Here is a 16,606-nt window from a genome sequence, read left to right as displayed (position 1 = left end):
ATTCCACCAAGGATATGCAGGTCTTTGGATTCCTCCATCGTCAGACCACAGCGAAACGATGGTTGGAGGAAGAACGCCTCATCTTCCGGCTAGGGACCCTCCAACCACAAGGGATGAACTCGGGTTTCACCAGTTTCCTCATTTCCCCTCCCCCCCCCTTGTCTCCGTCAAATCCATCGAATTCAGCACCGCCTTCCTAACCTGCAATCTTCTTCCCGACCTCTCCGCCCCCACCCCAGTCTGACCTATCACCCTCACCTTGACCTCTTTCCACCTATCACATTTCCGACGCCCCTCCCCCAAGTCCCTCCTCCTTATCTTTTATCTTAGCCTGCTGGACCAACTTTCCTCATTCCTGAAGAAGGGCTAATGCCCGAAACGTCGATTCTCCTGTTCCCTAGATGCTGCCTGACCTGCTGCGTTTTTCCAGCAACACATTTCCATCTCTATATCCTGTCTGGCCCAGGGATTTATCTATCCTCATGATTTTCAAAGTTTTCAGCACATCTTCCTTAACATCAACCTGTTGACCATATCAGTCTGTTTCATGCTGTTCTCACAAATGTCAAGGTCCCTCTCAGTAGTGATTACTGAAGCAAAGTATTCATTAAGGGCCTCCCCTACCTCCTCTGACTCCAGGTGCAAGTTCCCTCCACTATCCCTGATCAGCCCTACCCTCACTCTGGCCATCCCTGTTTCTCACATAAGTGTAGAGTGCCTTAGGGTTTTCCTTAATCCTACCCAGTAAAGCTTTTCATGTCCCCTTCTAGCTTTCCTAAGTCCATTCTTCAGTTCCTTCCTGGCTACCTTGTAACCCTCCAGAGGCTAGTCTGATTCTCGCCTCCTCCATCTTAATAAGCTTCCTTCTTCCTCTTGACTAGATGTTCTACATCCCTGGCCACCCTAAGTTCTTTCAACCTACCATCCCTTCCTTGCCTCAGTGGGACAAACCTGGCCAGCGCTATCAGCAAGTGCTTTCTAAACAACTTCCACAATTCTGCTGTACATTTGCTTGAGAACATCTATTCCCATTTTAGGTGCCCCAGTTCCTGCCTAATAGTATTGTAATTTGCCCTCCCCCAATTAAATATTTTCCCATACTGTCTGCTGCTATCCCTCTCCATGACTATAGTAAAGGTCAGGGAATTGTGATCACTATCACCGAAATGCTCTCCCACCGAGAGATCTAACACCTGGCATGATTCGTTGGCAAGCACCAAATCCAATATGGCCTCCCCGCTAGTTGGTCTATCTGCATATTGAGTCCTTCCTGGACACACCTGACAAAAACTGCTCAATCTAAACTATTTGAGCCAAGGAGGTTCCAATCAACATTAGGAAAGTTAAAATCACCCACGACAACAACCCTGTCACTACTGCATCTTTTCAAAATCGTCTTCGCAATCTGCTCCTCCGTGTCTCTGTTGCTATTGGGGGAGGGGGGGGGGGGTTGCTGTAGAAAGCGCCCAGTAAAGTGACTGCTCCATTCCTGTTTCTGCCTTCCACCCATACTGACTTGTAGACAAACCCTCCTCGATGATCTCCCTTTCTGCAGCTGTGATACTATCCCTGATTAGCAATGCCACTCCCCCACCTCTTTTCCCTCCCCCTTAATCCTTTTGAAACATCTAAACCTTGGAACATCCAACAACCATTCCTGCCCCTGTGATATCCAAGTTGCTGTAATGGCCACAGCTTCATAGTTCCATATACTGATCCATGCTCTGAGTTCGTCACCCTTATTCCTGATACTTCTTGCATTAAAGTAGACGCACTTCAGCCCATCACACTGACTGCATCTTTGCCCTATCGAGTGCCTCTCCCTCCTCACAGACTCTCTGCACACTGTTCACTACCTACTCCATCATCTGATCCATAGCTCAGGTTCCCACTATTCCCCCACCCCCGTCATTCTAGTTTTAACACTCCTGAAGAGCTCGGAAAAAAAACCCCTGTCCAGGATATTGATTCCCCTCCAGTTCAGGTGTAACCCGTCCTTCCTGTACACCTTCCCCAGAATGTATCCCAATGATCCACATATCTAAAGTCTTCTCTCCGACACCAGCCCTTGCAGCCACATGTTCATCTGCACTCTCTATTCCTAGCCTGAATAGCATGTAGTTGAAACTTTATTGCTGGAACAGCACAGCAGGTCAGGCAGCATCCAGGGAACAGGAGATTCGACGTTTCGGGCACAGGCCCTTCCTCAGGAATAGCATGTAGCACTGGTAGCAATCCTGAGATTAATACTCTGCTTGTCTGCTTCTAGCTTCCAACCTAACTCCCTATATTCACTTTTCTGGTCCTCCTCCCTTTCCTTACCCATGTCATTGGTACCAATATGTACCACAACTACTGGCTGTTCTCCCTCTCCATTAAGAATCCTGGAGACTCGAACCGAGACATCCCTGGCCCTGGCACCCCGGAAGCAATACATCATTTGGGAGTCTCACTCATGACCACAGAATCTCCTGTCTGTTCCTCTCATGATTGAATCTCCAGTCACTGTCGCTCTCCTATTCTCCCTTCTTCCCTTCTGAGCCACAGAGCCAGGCTCAGTGCCAAAAACTTGGCCTCTTTGGCTTTCTCCTGTCTGCACCCCCTCCTCCCCCCCAACAGTATCCAAAGCGGTATACTAATTATCGAGGGGAACAGCCACAGGGGATTCCTGCACAGTCTGCCTATTGCCTTTCCCTCTCCTGACAGTCACTCAGCTACCTTTATTCTGTAATGTAGGTGTGACTACCTCCTTATAACCCCTCTCTATCACTCCCTCAGCCTCCCGAATGATCTGAAGTTTGTCCAGCTCCAGGTCCAGCTCCCTAACGCGGTCTGTGAGAAGCTGGGGTTGGGTGTACTTCTCACAGGTGAAGTATGCAGGGATACCAGGGGTGAGCCTTACCTCCCACATCCTGCAAGAGGAGCATGATGCAACTGCCCTGGCCTCCATCCGCTCTGCTCTACATTACCAAGAGAGAATGAATAAAAGAAAATAAATAAATAAATAGAAAGCCTGACTTTACCAACACACTGCATGTGGTCTCTGTTTTTGGTTAGTGGAGGAGGACAGATGGTAGACACTACAAATGTAATGTCTTGGGTTTAGCCACAGCCTGACTATATCTATTCAGGTGCCCAACAATCCCCTTGTCCGCGTCCACACCATTTGAGCTTTCGCTCTGCCTATTCACGAGGTAAGTCTTTAACAGGGAATTTACCTTCCCAGCAGCCCCCGGTCCACGCTGTCACCACTCACTCTGCTGAAAAACTCTTTGGATTCTCCTTAACCATATTTGCCAAAGCTATCTCATGTCCCCTTTTTGACCTCATGATTTCCCTCTTAAGTATGCTCCTACTGCCTTTACACTTTTCTGAGGATTCTCTCAGTCCCTCCTTATTCTAAACCAGACCCTCATTTTCTCTGGTCATCCAGCATTCCCTATACCTACCAGCCTTGTCCTTCACCCTAACAGAAACATACTGTCTCTGGACTCAGATTATCTCATTTCTGAAGGCTTCCCACTTTCCAGCTGTCCCTTTACCTGTGAACGTCTGCCCCCAATTAGCTTTTGAAAATTCATGCCTAATACCATCAAAATTTAGAACTTCAACTTTTAGATCTGGTCTATCCTTTATCATCATTATTTTAAAACTCAGAGAATAACACTCACTGCTTTATTTCCCAAGAGTAGGTCAAATTTTGCACCTTCTCTAGTAGCTATATCCACATACTGAATCAGAAAGTTTTCATGTATACACTTAACAAATTCCTCTCCATCAAAGCCCTTAACACTATGAAAGTCCCAGTCTATGTCTGGAAAGTTAAAATCCCCTACTGTAACCACCCTATTATTCTTAGAGATAACTGAGATCTCCTTACAAAATTGGTTGTCAATCTCCTGCCAACTATTGGGGAGAGGGTTTATAGAACAATCCCTACAAGGTGATCATCCATTTCTTATTTTTCAGTTCCACCCAAATAACCTGCCCAGGAATATCTTCCCTAAGTACAGCTGTAATGTTATTCCTAATCAAAAATGCTATTCCCCTTCCTCCCTTGCCCCCTTTCTATCCTTCCTATAGCGCTATATCCTGGAACATTATGCTGCCAGTCCTGTCCATCCCTGAGTCACATCTCTGCATATTGCTCTGATACCCCAGTCCCATGGTCCCAATCAATCCCTGAGTTCATTTGACTTCCATGTTAGGCCTCTTGCATTGAAATAAATACAGTTTAATTTATCAGTCCTACCTTGTTCTCTGCTTTGTCCCTGCCTGCCCTGACTGTTTGACTTACTCCTTTTCCCAACGGTTCCAGTCTCAGACTGATCTCTTTCCTCACTATCTTCCTGGTCCCCACCATCACCAACACCTCCCTGGCGTTACCAAGTCACACTGATCCAACTGTCTCTGAGTCGAGTGTGTGGTGCTGAAAAAGCACAGCAAGTCGGGCAGCATTTGAGGAGCAGGAGAGTCAACGTTTTGGGCAAAAGCCCTTCATCAGGATTGAGGCTGGGAGGCTCAGAGGTGGACAGATAAATGGGATGAGGGGTGGGGCTGGGGGAATGTAGCTGAGATTGCAATAGGTCTGAAGAATCTGAGGGCAGAGGGGACAACACGGGGGTTGCACTAAGATCCTTGTAGAGAGAGGAGGAGAGCTTCTTCAAGGTAGGCATCCTTGGAAGAAGCTTCACAGTGAGATTATAATCCACTAGGCAACAGTGAGGACTACAGATACTGGAGATCAGAGTCAAGAGTGTAGTGCTGGAAAAGCACAACAGGTCAGGCTGCATCCAAGGAGCAGGAGAGTTGACGTTTTGGGCAAAAGCCCTTCAACAGATAAGCAGGACCCCTGATGCACTTTTTTCTTTTTTTTTTGAAAGAAAACTCTCCTCCTTAGTAGAAACACAACAGCAGTAATAACACATTGACTGTGGTCAAGACAGCAAAGAGGTCAGTCCCCTCCCTCACATAAAATGGAGAGTCCTTGACACTGATCCAGCTCCCTCAGAGCCAGCTCCCAGAGTGAACAGCACCCCCGGCATTCCTGTTTCTTTATTTTTCTTGGGTTTTTTTCTTCTTTTTTCCTAAATTTTCCCCCACCCTACTGCCTAACAACAGTAGTGATTATTTTTATGCTCCTTCTCTATCTTTCAGTCAGGGCTCCCTGATTGGATCAGATTAATAGCCCCAATCAGGGAACTCATCTTCTTTGAGGTTGACTTGGCCGATCTCATTAAAATCACTACGCACACATGAGTTGGAGATGCCGGTGTTGGACTGGGGTGTACAAAGTTAAAAATCACACAGCACCAGGTTATAGTCCAACAGGTTTAATTGGAAGCACATTAGCTTTCGGAGCGTCACTCCTTCATCAGGTGGAGAAATGCTCTGAAAGCTAGTGTGCTTCCAATTAAACCTGTTAGACTACACACACAGCACTTGACATCAGAAAGCCCACTCAGCTAAACAATACCCATTGTGACTTTAACTCCTGAAACTGTTTCTGAGTATGAGTCAATTAGCAAACACAAAGTTAAGTTCAAACTTGATGTTCAAATGAATTGCTTTGGGACCTGATTTCCAATCATCTACTGAAATAAGAAATGGCAGTGTATATTCTGGAGGTGAGAATGATTCAGCTTGTTTGAACTGATTAGGTACACTTTCAGCTATTTGGTCTTTCCAAACTGGCTTCATTAATACAATGCTTGTCTTATCTACTATCTCTGTCAACAATGCTGAAACATGTCTGTCATTACAGCTGTATCTGTATCCACCCATGTGGCTTTGACTTTTAGCACAAATATTGCTCATCTTAAACTGACTTTGGTGAAAGATGACAGAGTACAGAATGGCAAGAGTCCAGAGAAGATGGGAAAGAGCTCAGTGTTCAGCAGAGAGTGGAAACTGAAAATGGAGCTGATTTAGAGAAAACTGTAGCTGCAGCCCAAACAACTCAGTGACCTGGACATCTACAAATAACCAGCTCTGAACTTACTGGCATTACTCTGTTCTCCACATCACATTCTGAAGGAAAAGGAATCGAAGCAAATGGAAATATAGACGATACACTCGATATCTAAGGGGCAAGAAATTAGAATCGAAACTTGTTTAGTTGTAAATTTAAAGTTTAAAGTTTATATTTCAAGAACAGCTAGAACATTACACAGACAAACTTATGCTCAGTTCATTGAGCTCCATCACTTTCCCTCTTGTTCAATCTAAGTAGCAGTTACCCCTCCCTGATTAAGAACCAGCAAAAGGCAACATGCAATTCTGACTTGCCTCCAGACCTCACAAATCTTTAGAATGGAGTTTCAGCTTTGTCCATGGCACCATTATATTGTCAGTGTCGCCCTTCCCCCCAACCCTGAGCTACCTGAGCTCTTCTGAAGGGAAAATGTTCCATTGCTTCAAATTCAAATTTCTGTGAATGTACAATTATTGGGAAATTGATTGAGATGGAGGCCAAATTTACTTTGTTCAGGCACTATACCAATTCAGAGTGGAAGGAGACATTTCTTCCCAATGCATCCTGATTTTATACAAATATCCGGTAAAAACTTCTCTTTTCATACAGTTATCTTAACTTTTCCCTTACTTGCCAATTCATAATATTATTCCTGAAAACAATGTCTGCCCTTGTAACTCACTTCCAAGTGAAATGCTGTTCAGACCTTTTTTCAATTACCTGCCTATAGCTGGTGCTCTCATTGATGCTGACATTTCAGTGCTGTCTCACTGCAAATGCAGTGATATTGAGCAGCGAACATCTGCAATTCACATAAATCCTTTTACTGACCTTTAAGTTGAAGCAATAGGTAAAACTGAGTGACAGTATATTTCAGATAATGAATAGGGTATGTGCTGGCTGTCTTTAACGATCATTCCTGGTTGTACAGGGCTGGGAAAGATTCAGCCTGTCTGCCCAAACTTAAAGTTCACAGATTACAACACTACTCTCTCATCTTTCTCAAACTCCTTCTGTCAAAAATGTTGATCGGTTCCTTCTTGAGTTTGATGACACTATTCACCTTCCTGGTCTTCCTTACAGTCAGACAGTCACACAACATGAGATCATGGCTTCAACTTGAAAGTTTGATTGCTGATTGTTATCTTTTCAATTCATTTTCAACTTTAATGACTATGATCACCATAAAGTAAACTGAACATGCAGGCAAGTAAACAAACATTTTCTCTTTCGGAGAATTTGCTAACTTTGAGTGCCTATTGGAGCCCCAATGAGTCTTAATCTGGTTTTGCATATTTCAAAATTTTAAATTGGTACAGAAAAACCGAGAGTGAAAATCAGACACTTGTTTCCCAAGCCATTCACACAAGACATGAACAGTAGCCCAGTTCTCCTTCCATTTTAAATGGGCTTTCTGAAACGTCTACATTAACATAGTGTGACCCTACAGCTGTGTAAAATACTCTACAGCATAGCATATACTAGCAGCTGTTCTCATGCTGTACATCACCTTTCGTTATTTTTCTAAGTGAATTGTGGTTCCTGGTTATTGTCCTGGACATTACTGAATCAAATAAACTGGAACATCCAAATCCACCTTAAAATCCCACAATGTGCATAACTTATTTTGTAATAAGACTGATTCATGTATCCTTTTCTTACAGTTACATGATCATCAATTACAAATGTCTATGTGCAGTGATCTACACCATATCATTGATGTGCATATTAATACAGTATTATCCCACTGACCTATTTCCTTGTTATTGGGAAGGGAACATGTCTCCATTATAGGTATCATCAAAATCCATAAAAGCAAATTACTGCGGATGCTGGAATCTGAAACCAAATCTGCTTTGACAAAGACTCGAAACGTCAGCTCTTTTCTCTCCTTACAGATGCTGCCAGACCTGCTGAGATTTTCCAGCATTTTCTCTTTTGGTATCATCAAAATCCAAACAGTCAGTTCCATCCTATAATCTACACACCTCTAATGCTAAAAGTTGGCACTAAAGCTGCTGCCTCATTTACATTTCTGAACTCTGGTGATGTTCCAAATAAATGTTGATGATCATTTTATAAACCAGAAACTGTACATAATGTTCATGCCAAAATAACCATATATCTTTCTAATAAATGATACATAACTTTTCAAATTTGTGTCACTTTAAATTCTAATAATTAATGTATGGACTCTTCAATATTACTGAACAATCTGGTATTGTATTAATAATTGCAGCATTTTCAAAGACTGTCTCCATCACATTTCCAACTAACTTACTGAGTCTCATTCTGCTGCCCCACTTGAATGATAGAGGGAACGTACCTGATTTGGGAAGACTCTTTCAGGAAGTCTAATTTGGAAAGAGCTCCGTTTCCCATGCATTTCCTTTCCAGAAAACAGTGTGGCATTAACTCATGGCTAAATGCATAGCACAGTTCAATTTGATTATCTTAGTATAAACACCACACCTAGTCAGCAGGAGTGGGTGTATCAGTCACAAGATACTCACTGATACAGTGCTAGAAATAACTTTTACAGCTCAGGTCATTCTGACAGGTACTTAGAGCAGGGTGTAGTTCCATTTTCATCAGGTGACAGTGTGGACTGGTTTCACATGGTTCAATGGAAAAGAAATCACAAAAGAAAGTGGAAAATCCACATCATTGAGAAAGAAATAGAAGATTGTGTTGACAGAGTGAGATGCTGGAGGGTTCAGAAGAAGTTTGTGTGGAGCATAATGACAAAAATTATATGGTTGGGCTGTGAGATCTTTCTCAGCATTCTCATTATGAAGTACAGTCAGCAGTGGAAAGGCACAGGTTAGCGTTTCACCCATCCGTTTTAGTATTTACGGGGAGGGGAAGTTGGAGCAAGTTTCAACTGAAACATTTGGAATTGTATGGAGCTTGAGTTTTGTTATACACAGTCAGATTGAGGCAATCATCAAAAAAGTTCAACAAAAGGTCACCACTTCCCCAGCTGGTATTAGTTGGTGGCAGACATCTCCCACCTTTTTAATTCACACTTTCCTGCAGTGAAGGAGTCCAAGAGTAAGGAAACAATGTTGAACTTGTACAAGACACTTGTTAGACCTCAGCTGAAGTATTGTGTACAGTTGTGGGCAGCACATTATCATGTGGATGTGAATGCATTGCAGAGATTGCAGAAACGATTTCCAAAAATGATTCCAGCAATGAGGAACGTCTGCTATGAGGAAAGACTGAAAAGTTGAGGCTGTTCTTGTTGAAGAGAAGGCAACTGAGAGGCGATTTGATAGAGGTTTTCGACATCATGAGGGAGTAGATGGGATGAAGCTGGTTTCACTTATAAAGAAACAAGGATGAGAGGGCATAGGTTTAAACTGACATGTAAATGAAACAAGGGTGATGTGAGAACAAGAACTTCAGTCAGTGAGAGTCTGGAATGTGATGGAGGCATTCAAGAGGGTATTGGATGGTCCTTTGGATAGCACAGGTGTGCAAAAGTTTGGGAAAAGCAGGAGACTGGCACTGGGTACTGGAGCTGGTGTAGGAACAATGGATCGAATGGCCTCTTTCTCCATTGTAACAATTCTGTCATTCTATGAAATGAAATGAAATTCAAACAGTGGCAAACAAAACAGAGCTTAACACCCAGAAAATTAAATATATTCAGAAAGCTCCACTCATTCACTGCTGCTATTGGTTTGAGTGTGGTGGAAATACTGACATGATTATCATCTCCTTGGCACCATGAGAAAGTTTGAACCTTGTTTCCCTATTTCAGGAGCACTGACTACAATACAATCCGACTGCATCAGAAAGTGGACTTGGAGTACAGAAACTAAAGCTAAGTCTCTACCATTCCCAAGGTCATCTCCAACCATCATTCCTGGGTCGATAGCAGCTTCCCTATCTTATTACACTGCAACATAGCCATGCAGAAACTACACTATAATTGGGCCAGTATGTATTGGTCTATGTCCCTACATTACAATGTAACACAAGTGAAATAATAACTGGCAAACGTTTATAAGCTGGGAATATTCTGAAGTATTCAGAAAAAAAAATTTACTTTAGCTTCAATTTTGATTTTCTGTTTGAACCAACAAAACTGTATGTGAGCAGATTATTAAGTGCAGTTTGCAGGACCAGTATCTCTCCTTTCAACATTGCATCCAAGGGAGGTACGAGATTGGATTGACCAGTCACATTTTCACATAATCAGCCAGTGTACATTGTCAGTATCAACATGGGCACCTGGAGTATATGCAGCTTTACTCCTGTGGGTCTCACTATGTTTGATAAACCAATTAAATTGGCTTGATTTACAGTTGCTGGAATGGGCAGCCAATCTCCCATCTTCCCACTAACTGTCACCAATTCAAGGATATTGCACTTATTGAACAGACCTGACTGAGCAGGTAGTTTCTAAAACAGGTATCACTGACACTCTGGCATTATCCTTGCAGCTACATTGATTCAAAGAATGCCAGTCCATTGCCAGCCTTACTTTACCATTTCAGGTAGCCAGGGCCAGGAACAATCAACCTCCTCTTCTGCCCCAGTCACTCCCCACATTGAGTCAGGTGACTAACACAGAATGGCCCTCACAAGGAGCCATTCAAAATGATGACAAACACTGCAACAAAGTCAATCTTCAGAGTGGGACACAGGAATCCAGTCTGAAGACAGACAAGGTGTAAGTGCACCAAAGGAGAACGTAGAATCTTCAGAAAAATGTATGCAAAACATTGTGTGGAAGTTATGAACAAAACACAGACCAGATGAGCAATTATCCTCTGGACAAGCAGTCAACCTAATCTCCAGTGCCCACACTCCATTGCAACCTGTTTATTCCATGTTACTAGTCACAGGTTGTAGAACACAGGAGTTGATCATGATAAGGGGATTATCATTTAGGATTGAGATGGGGAGAAATTTCTTCATTCAAAGGATTGTAACTCTTTGTAATCCTCTGTCCCAGAGGTTGAGAATGTCAGTCAGTGACTATACTGACTGCTGGATGTGATGGATTTTGGGACTCTTGCAGAATCTATGGGAATGGGGAGTAAGCGGATACGTTTGAGTTGAAACCCATGACCTTATTGACTGGGCGAATGGTTTGGTCTTGCTCCTGTTCCTGTGTTCTTTAATCATCTATCCAATTAAATCACAAAGACTGAGATGGCCTTTGCTTTATCCAGTAACTCTGCCCACATGGTCTGAGCATCCAAAAATATTTTATTTGTTCCTCGTTCTAAACTTGACAGATTTTGTCCTAATCACTGGCATCAGGACATGAAAGGGGATAATAAACATTGTTCATCGGTGCCCAAATCAGTTAAATTGTAATGATTTTTGTTCTATAAAGTAGAAGCCATCTGTTAACTTGTTAATGAGGCTGGTTAGATGTGAAAGACTGACTGTGGAGATATGCAGCTTTCAGTAGATGCAGAAATGCACATGCTTCAATGAAGTAAATTTATCTGTCTCTGAGAGTGTGTTGATGGAGAGTGTATATTGGATATGAAGCAGTGCTTAAGTTTATTGAACTTATCATGCAATTTAAAAAGCTGACACTAGAAATGGAAAGGCTACTCCTTTGTTAAACTTCCAAAACCATTAGTTATTTCCATTTACATTGTTGCTTCTGTAAACTTTACACAATATATTTCACATACTGTGGCGATGTGCAGGAAGAGGGCAGAACATTTAAACAACGTTCCTGCTAAGGTTCTGCATTAAAGGATCTTCCATGTATTGTCAATAACAGAGCATCCTACTCAGTTGGAGATTATATTCTATTTCTTAAATAAAGAATTCATGCAAGTATAGGGACCAAGCTGCTGAGTAAAAGGTCAAATGATAGAGCGATCAGGAATAAAAAGGGAATGACAATAACAGTGTAGAAGAGTTGGGGTTGCTGGAGTAACAGTAAGTTCAAACACAAACATCATAAGTAAATACAACGACAAACAGATCAATCTAGTCTGATTTATTCACCAGCACATTACACAAATTATCCCGTTGAGCTCTTCAGACACAACAGGTTGCACTGAATGTAAGTACCATCACACCATCACATTCATGCTGATGACAGAGTGTTATCTGGTTCATCTTCATCTTGACAAACAATAGACTTGCCAAACACTTTTTCCTGCAGTTACTGCCCCTTCAATATAGTTTACACCAAGCATTCTTGGCAATGTGCACACACCTTGTCCACCCATCTTAAAACTGAAACAGCAGCAGCCGGCCTGCATTCATGAATATAAAGCAGATTGAGGTACTGGACTTTATACAATTACAGACTATTGTCAGAGTCACCCAGTATTGTTCACTGGGAAAGGTTGGGACCAGATTCCTCGCTTCATTTTCTAATTCATCAGACTAAACAGTGATGGAATCACTGTTAAACTTGTTTTGTGGTTCAATTTATCTTGCAGCCTTTGTGGAATAAAAAAAATCCTATTGAGTTTTCCACACCAGTCGCTGGAATACAGCTAAAGAAAATGCTCTTGGAATACGAATGAAGTTTATGGTAAAAAGGCAGGGAAGACAATATCTTTGCTGTCAATACAAATCTCTGAACAACCAGCAGATTCACGCCATCCCAATCAACATGGTATACAGTAATTGTTCATCTTAAAATGTGTCCGATAAATGAGTTTTAAAAAATGGTGAAATTGCCCCCAAACTGTTTTACAAGAAGCTCCATTGACTTTTTCAGCTGAAAATGATGCTGGAAGTATTTATCCCTCAATCCTCAAACAGTGGATGGGGAAATAACAGCAAAGTTCCTCACCTCCATTTTTAATGAAAAACTAAAGCAAGATACTTTTAGTCACATTACTTGCGTCAATCTTCCCACTACAGATCAGAATAGGCTTCTGGCTACTTTGGATTTGGACTACAAGGTGAAAAGCAGGAATGTTATTTATTGCAAACAGCAGCTGCTTTTATCCAAATGCAGTGCTTGAGGCAAACAACGCGATTAATTGAGGAGCGCTAATGTGGTTTACACTGACAAATGGGTATTCAGCATTCTATTCTCATCTGGTTTTCAACATTAAGAAACTGCATCTAAAATCAATGTAGTAAAAGGCTGATACTGAATACAGCAGGATGTTGGAAACACAGAGAAATCTCTATCTACTGAAACAACAAACATACTGGGGGTTTGCAATGAACAAGTGTAAGCATGTAATGCAAGATTCTGATAATGGATGAGCAGAGAAAGATTTTGTATTTATGCAATTTTAACTGAGGTGGTTGCAGGCAATTTCTAACAACCTGTAAAAATGAAACATTCCTAATAACTCACCAGAATTTTTTGGATTTCCCAATCCTGAAAGGAGAGCATGGCATGTTGATTGACCACAGAAGAGCTGTTTAACCAGAAAGCGTGCTGTGTTACAATAGTGTTGATAGATTGCAAAGTCTTGTCTCAGGCTGGCAGTGGGTTGCTCACTGCCTGGGTCAGTCAACAACGGTTGCTTCAGAAAGCAGCACTGAGCTCAGCAAAGGGAAACCCATCCGCAGCCAATTGAGGGGGGCCCTGCACGTCTTCAGAATACAAGTTGTTAACCCAGGAGTGAGCAGGATACCAGAGACAGAGAGACAGGAGCAGCATCTGTCCTCCATGGACCACCAGCTGGTAATACCTGACCAGAACTCAGTGTGCGCCAGAGGAATATTTAAAAAAATGGAATATTGTTTCTGATCACCATAGCAACCTAATGAACCATGGGTACAGGCTGCTGTGCTTCATTCTACTCCACCATCCTGCCACAGATTTGATTTTTAAAAAAACTTGGAATTCAAGCTTTAACCAACAGGCTAATGGTAACCCGTAGTTTGTAGGAGAGGTCTGCCCTGCTGGAACACACTATAGCGCAAGTCGTTCTCACAGACACTGACCACTGATGCAAATGGATTATGTGAAGCTTTCCCAGTTTAAACTATCACACAAAGCTATTCATAAAGAAGTTCACTTTATTGAAAGAAAATTTAGACTCTTTTGGACAAAGAACGTGAATTTATACATATCAAGGAATCATTTCATAGAAAGGGATTTTTTTAAAAAAACTATCTTTTTCCTTAAAACAGAATCAAATTCAGATGCCATAATCCTGCAAACTCTCTTTTTGATCTGCATATTTCATTCTATGCTACATATGCTAATCCTAATGTGAAAAGAGATCCTGGAGATAATTTCCCCCTGTTTCTGGTTCAAGTACACAAGTCACTCAGAAATTGGGTTGATTTTAAGAGCAGAATGCTCTTGATGCAGTTTCCACAATAAAAAAAAACACATTTCAGTAATTTGAATTACAGGAAAAATTCAAAAAATTGTATATCATCTATCCCCAAATTTATAGTATACACTTCAGCTTAGAGGCTGGGTTGTTCAGTATATTAAGGCTGTGATGGTTTGATCTTTAATCAGAAGGGTTATGGTGATAAGGCAGGAAAGTAGAGTTGAGGGTTATCAGATCAGCTATGACCTCATTGAATGGTGGTTCCTATGTCTTATGGTCTTATCTGGTAGAATTGTCTACACAAGACTGCTCAATTTACATTTATTTGGTGAAAGAAGTAACTGGTATGCAACAGAAATCAGTTTTAAAATCCAGTGACATGCAGGATTGTATTCTTTAAGGAGAAGCTGATGTTCAGATTTCTGTACAAGGCATTTTTCAATACAATGCTGAAAGTTTAAAAGCTACAAGTTGGAGAGAGGATCAGCTTAATGACAGCTCAGATTTAATTAGCGCCTTTAACAGGGTCAAAAGTCCCAGATACTTTGCAGGAACACCCAATAAAAATTAATACCAAGTCACATGAGGGGATATTGGAGCACATAATCAAGCCTTTGGTCAAAAGAGGTCAGCTTCAATAGTCAGAAAGAGAAGTGTAATGAAAGGTGGAGAGAGAAGCTTAGGGATTTAGGAAGGAATTTCCAGACTGCAAAAACTAGAGATGAGAAAACAAGAAAAGCATACTCACTCACAGCCACACACGCATACACAGACACACAGACACATTCACATATTTCTGAACAAAAGACTGAAAATATAAGCTTGTCTCACTCTCACCTGCAATAACTCCACAGAGAACGGCATCCGTTCACCAAGTACCCCTTTATTTACACGGCGGGGGGGGGGGATCCTTGACACTGTCCCAGCTCCCAGAGTGAACATAACCTCAGACACTCCTGTTTAAATCTGTCAGACAGGGCTCCTTGATTGGACCAGGTTAACAGCCCCAATCAGGGAACTCATATTCTAGGAGGTCCAACCAGCAGATCCCATTCCAATCACTATATCACTAACTTTCAGAATTATTCCAAGAGAGAAGGAAAAAATATCAAGGTGGGTGTGAGAAGAATAACAAGCCACTAATAAGATGCACAGCTGGCCTTAGACAAAATCAGCTGAGAGTCAGGCTGATGAGTGTAAGACAAAAAGTTTCAAGGACATCAGAACATAAGAATTGGGAGCAGGAGGCGGCCATTCAGCCCCTCAAGCCTGCTCCAACATTTGATACCATCATAGCTGATCTCATCTTGGCCTCAACTCCACTTTCTTGCCTGCTCTGCATAAATATCTGTCATCTCCTCCTTAAATTTACTCAATCTCCCTTCATCCACCACACTCTGGGGGAGTGAACTCCACAGGTTCATGACTCTTTGAGGGAAGTCATTTCTCCTCACCTGTGCTTTAAATCTGCTACACTTCATCATAGAGTGGTGACCCTTCATCATAGAGTGGTGACCCTTCATCATAGAGTGGTGACCCTTTATCGGAAAGCAGTGACCCTTCATCATAGAGTGGTGACCCTTCATCATAGAGTGGTGACCCTTCATCATAGAGTGGTGACCCTTTATCTGAGAGTGGTGACCTTTTATCCAAAAGTGGTGACCTTTAATCCTACAGCAGTAACCCTTTATCTGAGAACAGTGACCTCACATTCTGGATGACCCCACATGTCTATTTTGTCAATCCCTTTAGCGTCTTGTCGACCTCAATTCCATCTCCTCGCATCCTTCTCAACTCCAAAGAGTACTGGTTGAAACTGCTCAACCTCTCTCCAAAAGACAAATCCCCTATCCCTGGAATCAATCTCGTGAACCTCGTCTGAGTTGCCTCCAATGTAACTACATCCCTCTGCAAGTAAGTGGAATACAATTCTACACGCTTGGATATAAAATGTGTCTTTTTTCAGCAAAACCCAAGGGTGCATTAGCTGAACTCTGAAGGAGGAGGCTGGCTTTATTTGTGAATGTTCAGAATAAAATGGTTTCTGGGAAGTATCACAATGAAACTAGAATCCAACAAAAAGGTTTGTAAGCATAGCTGAAAATGTGTTGCTGGAAAAGCGCAGCAGGTCAGGCAGCATCCAAGGAACAGGAGAATCGACGTTTCGGGCATAAGCCTTTCTTCAGGAATGAGGAAAGTGTGCCCAGCAGGCTAAGATAAAAGGTAGGGAGGAGGGACTTGGGGGAGGGGCGTTGGAAATGCGATAGGTAGAGGGAGGTCAAGGTGAGGGTGATAGGCCGGAGTGGGGTGGGGGCGGAGAGGTCAGGAAGAAGATTGCAGGTTAGGAAGGCAGTGCTGAGTTCGAGGGATTTGACTGAGACAAGGT

At 42.2% G+C, this 16,606-nt stretch overlaps 1 protein-coding gene across 7 annotated transcripts in view; it reads right to left on the bottom strand.

The window, feature by feature from the left end:
- Positions 1–16,606, bottom strand: part of rap1gapa (RAP1 GTPase activating protein a) — a 566,513-nt gene that overhangs the window by 290,749 nt on the left and 259,158 nt on the right. Inside the window, exon 1 of one of the 7 annotated variants that reach the window (XM_043676334.1) lies at positions 13,284–13,334. The exons of 5 other annotated variants lie outside the window; for them this stretch is intronic. In XM_043676334.1, the coding sequence (XP_043532269.1) occupies positions 13,284–13,327 (44 nt within the window). In that variant the 5' untranslated portion in view covers positions 13,328–13,334. Of the gene's footprint in view, positions 1–6,001; positions 6,062–13,283; positions 13,335–16,606 lie in introns of those variants that run through there. One more of the 7 variants, XM_043676339.1, reaches the window with a different exon arrangement.

This window comes from Chiloscyllium plagiosum, chromosome 34 (genome assembly GCF_004010195.1).
Source record: "Chiloscyllium plagiosum isolate BGI_BamShark_2017 chromosome 34, ASM401019v2, whole genome shotgun sequence".
In the NCBI taxonomy this organism is placed as follows: Eukaryota; Metazoa; Chordata; class Chondrichthyes; order Orectolobiformes; family Hemiscylliidae; genus Chiloscyllium; species Chiloscyllium plagiosum.
The sequence above is the reverse complement of the archived record's forward strand: the minus strand, read 5'-3'. Positions and strand labels throughout refer to the sequence as shown.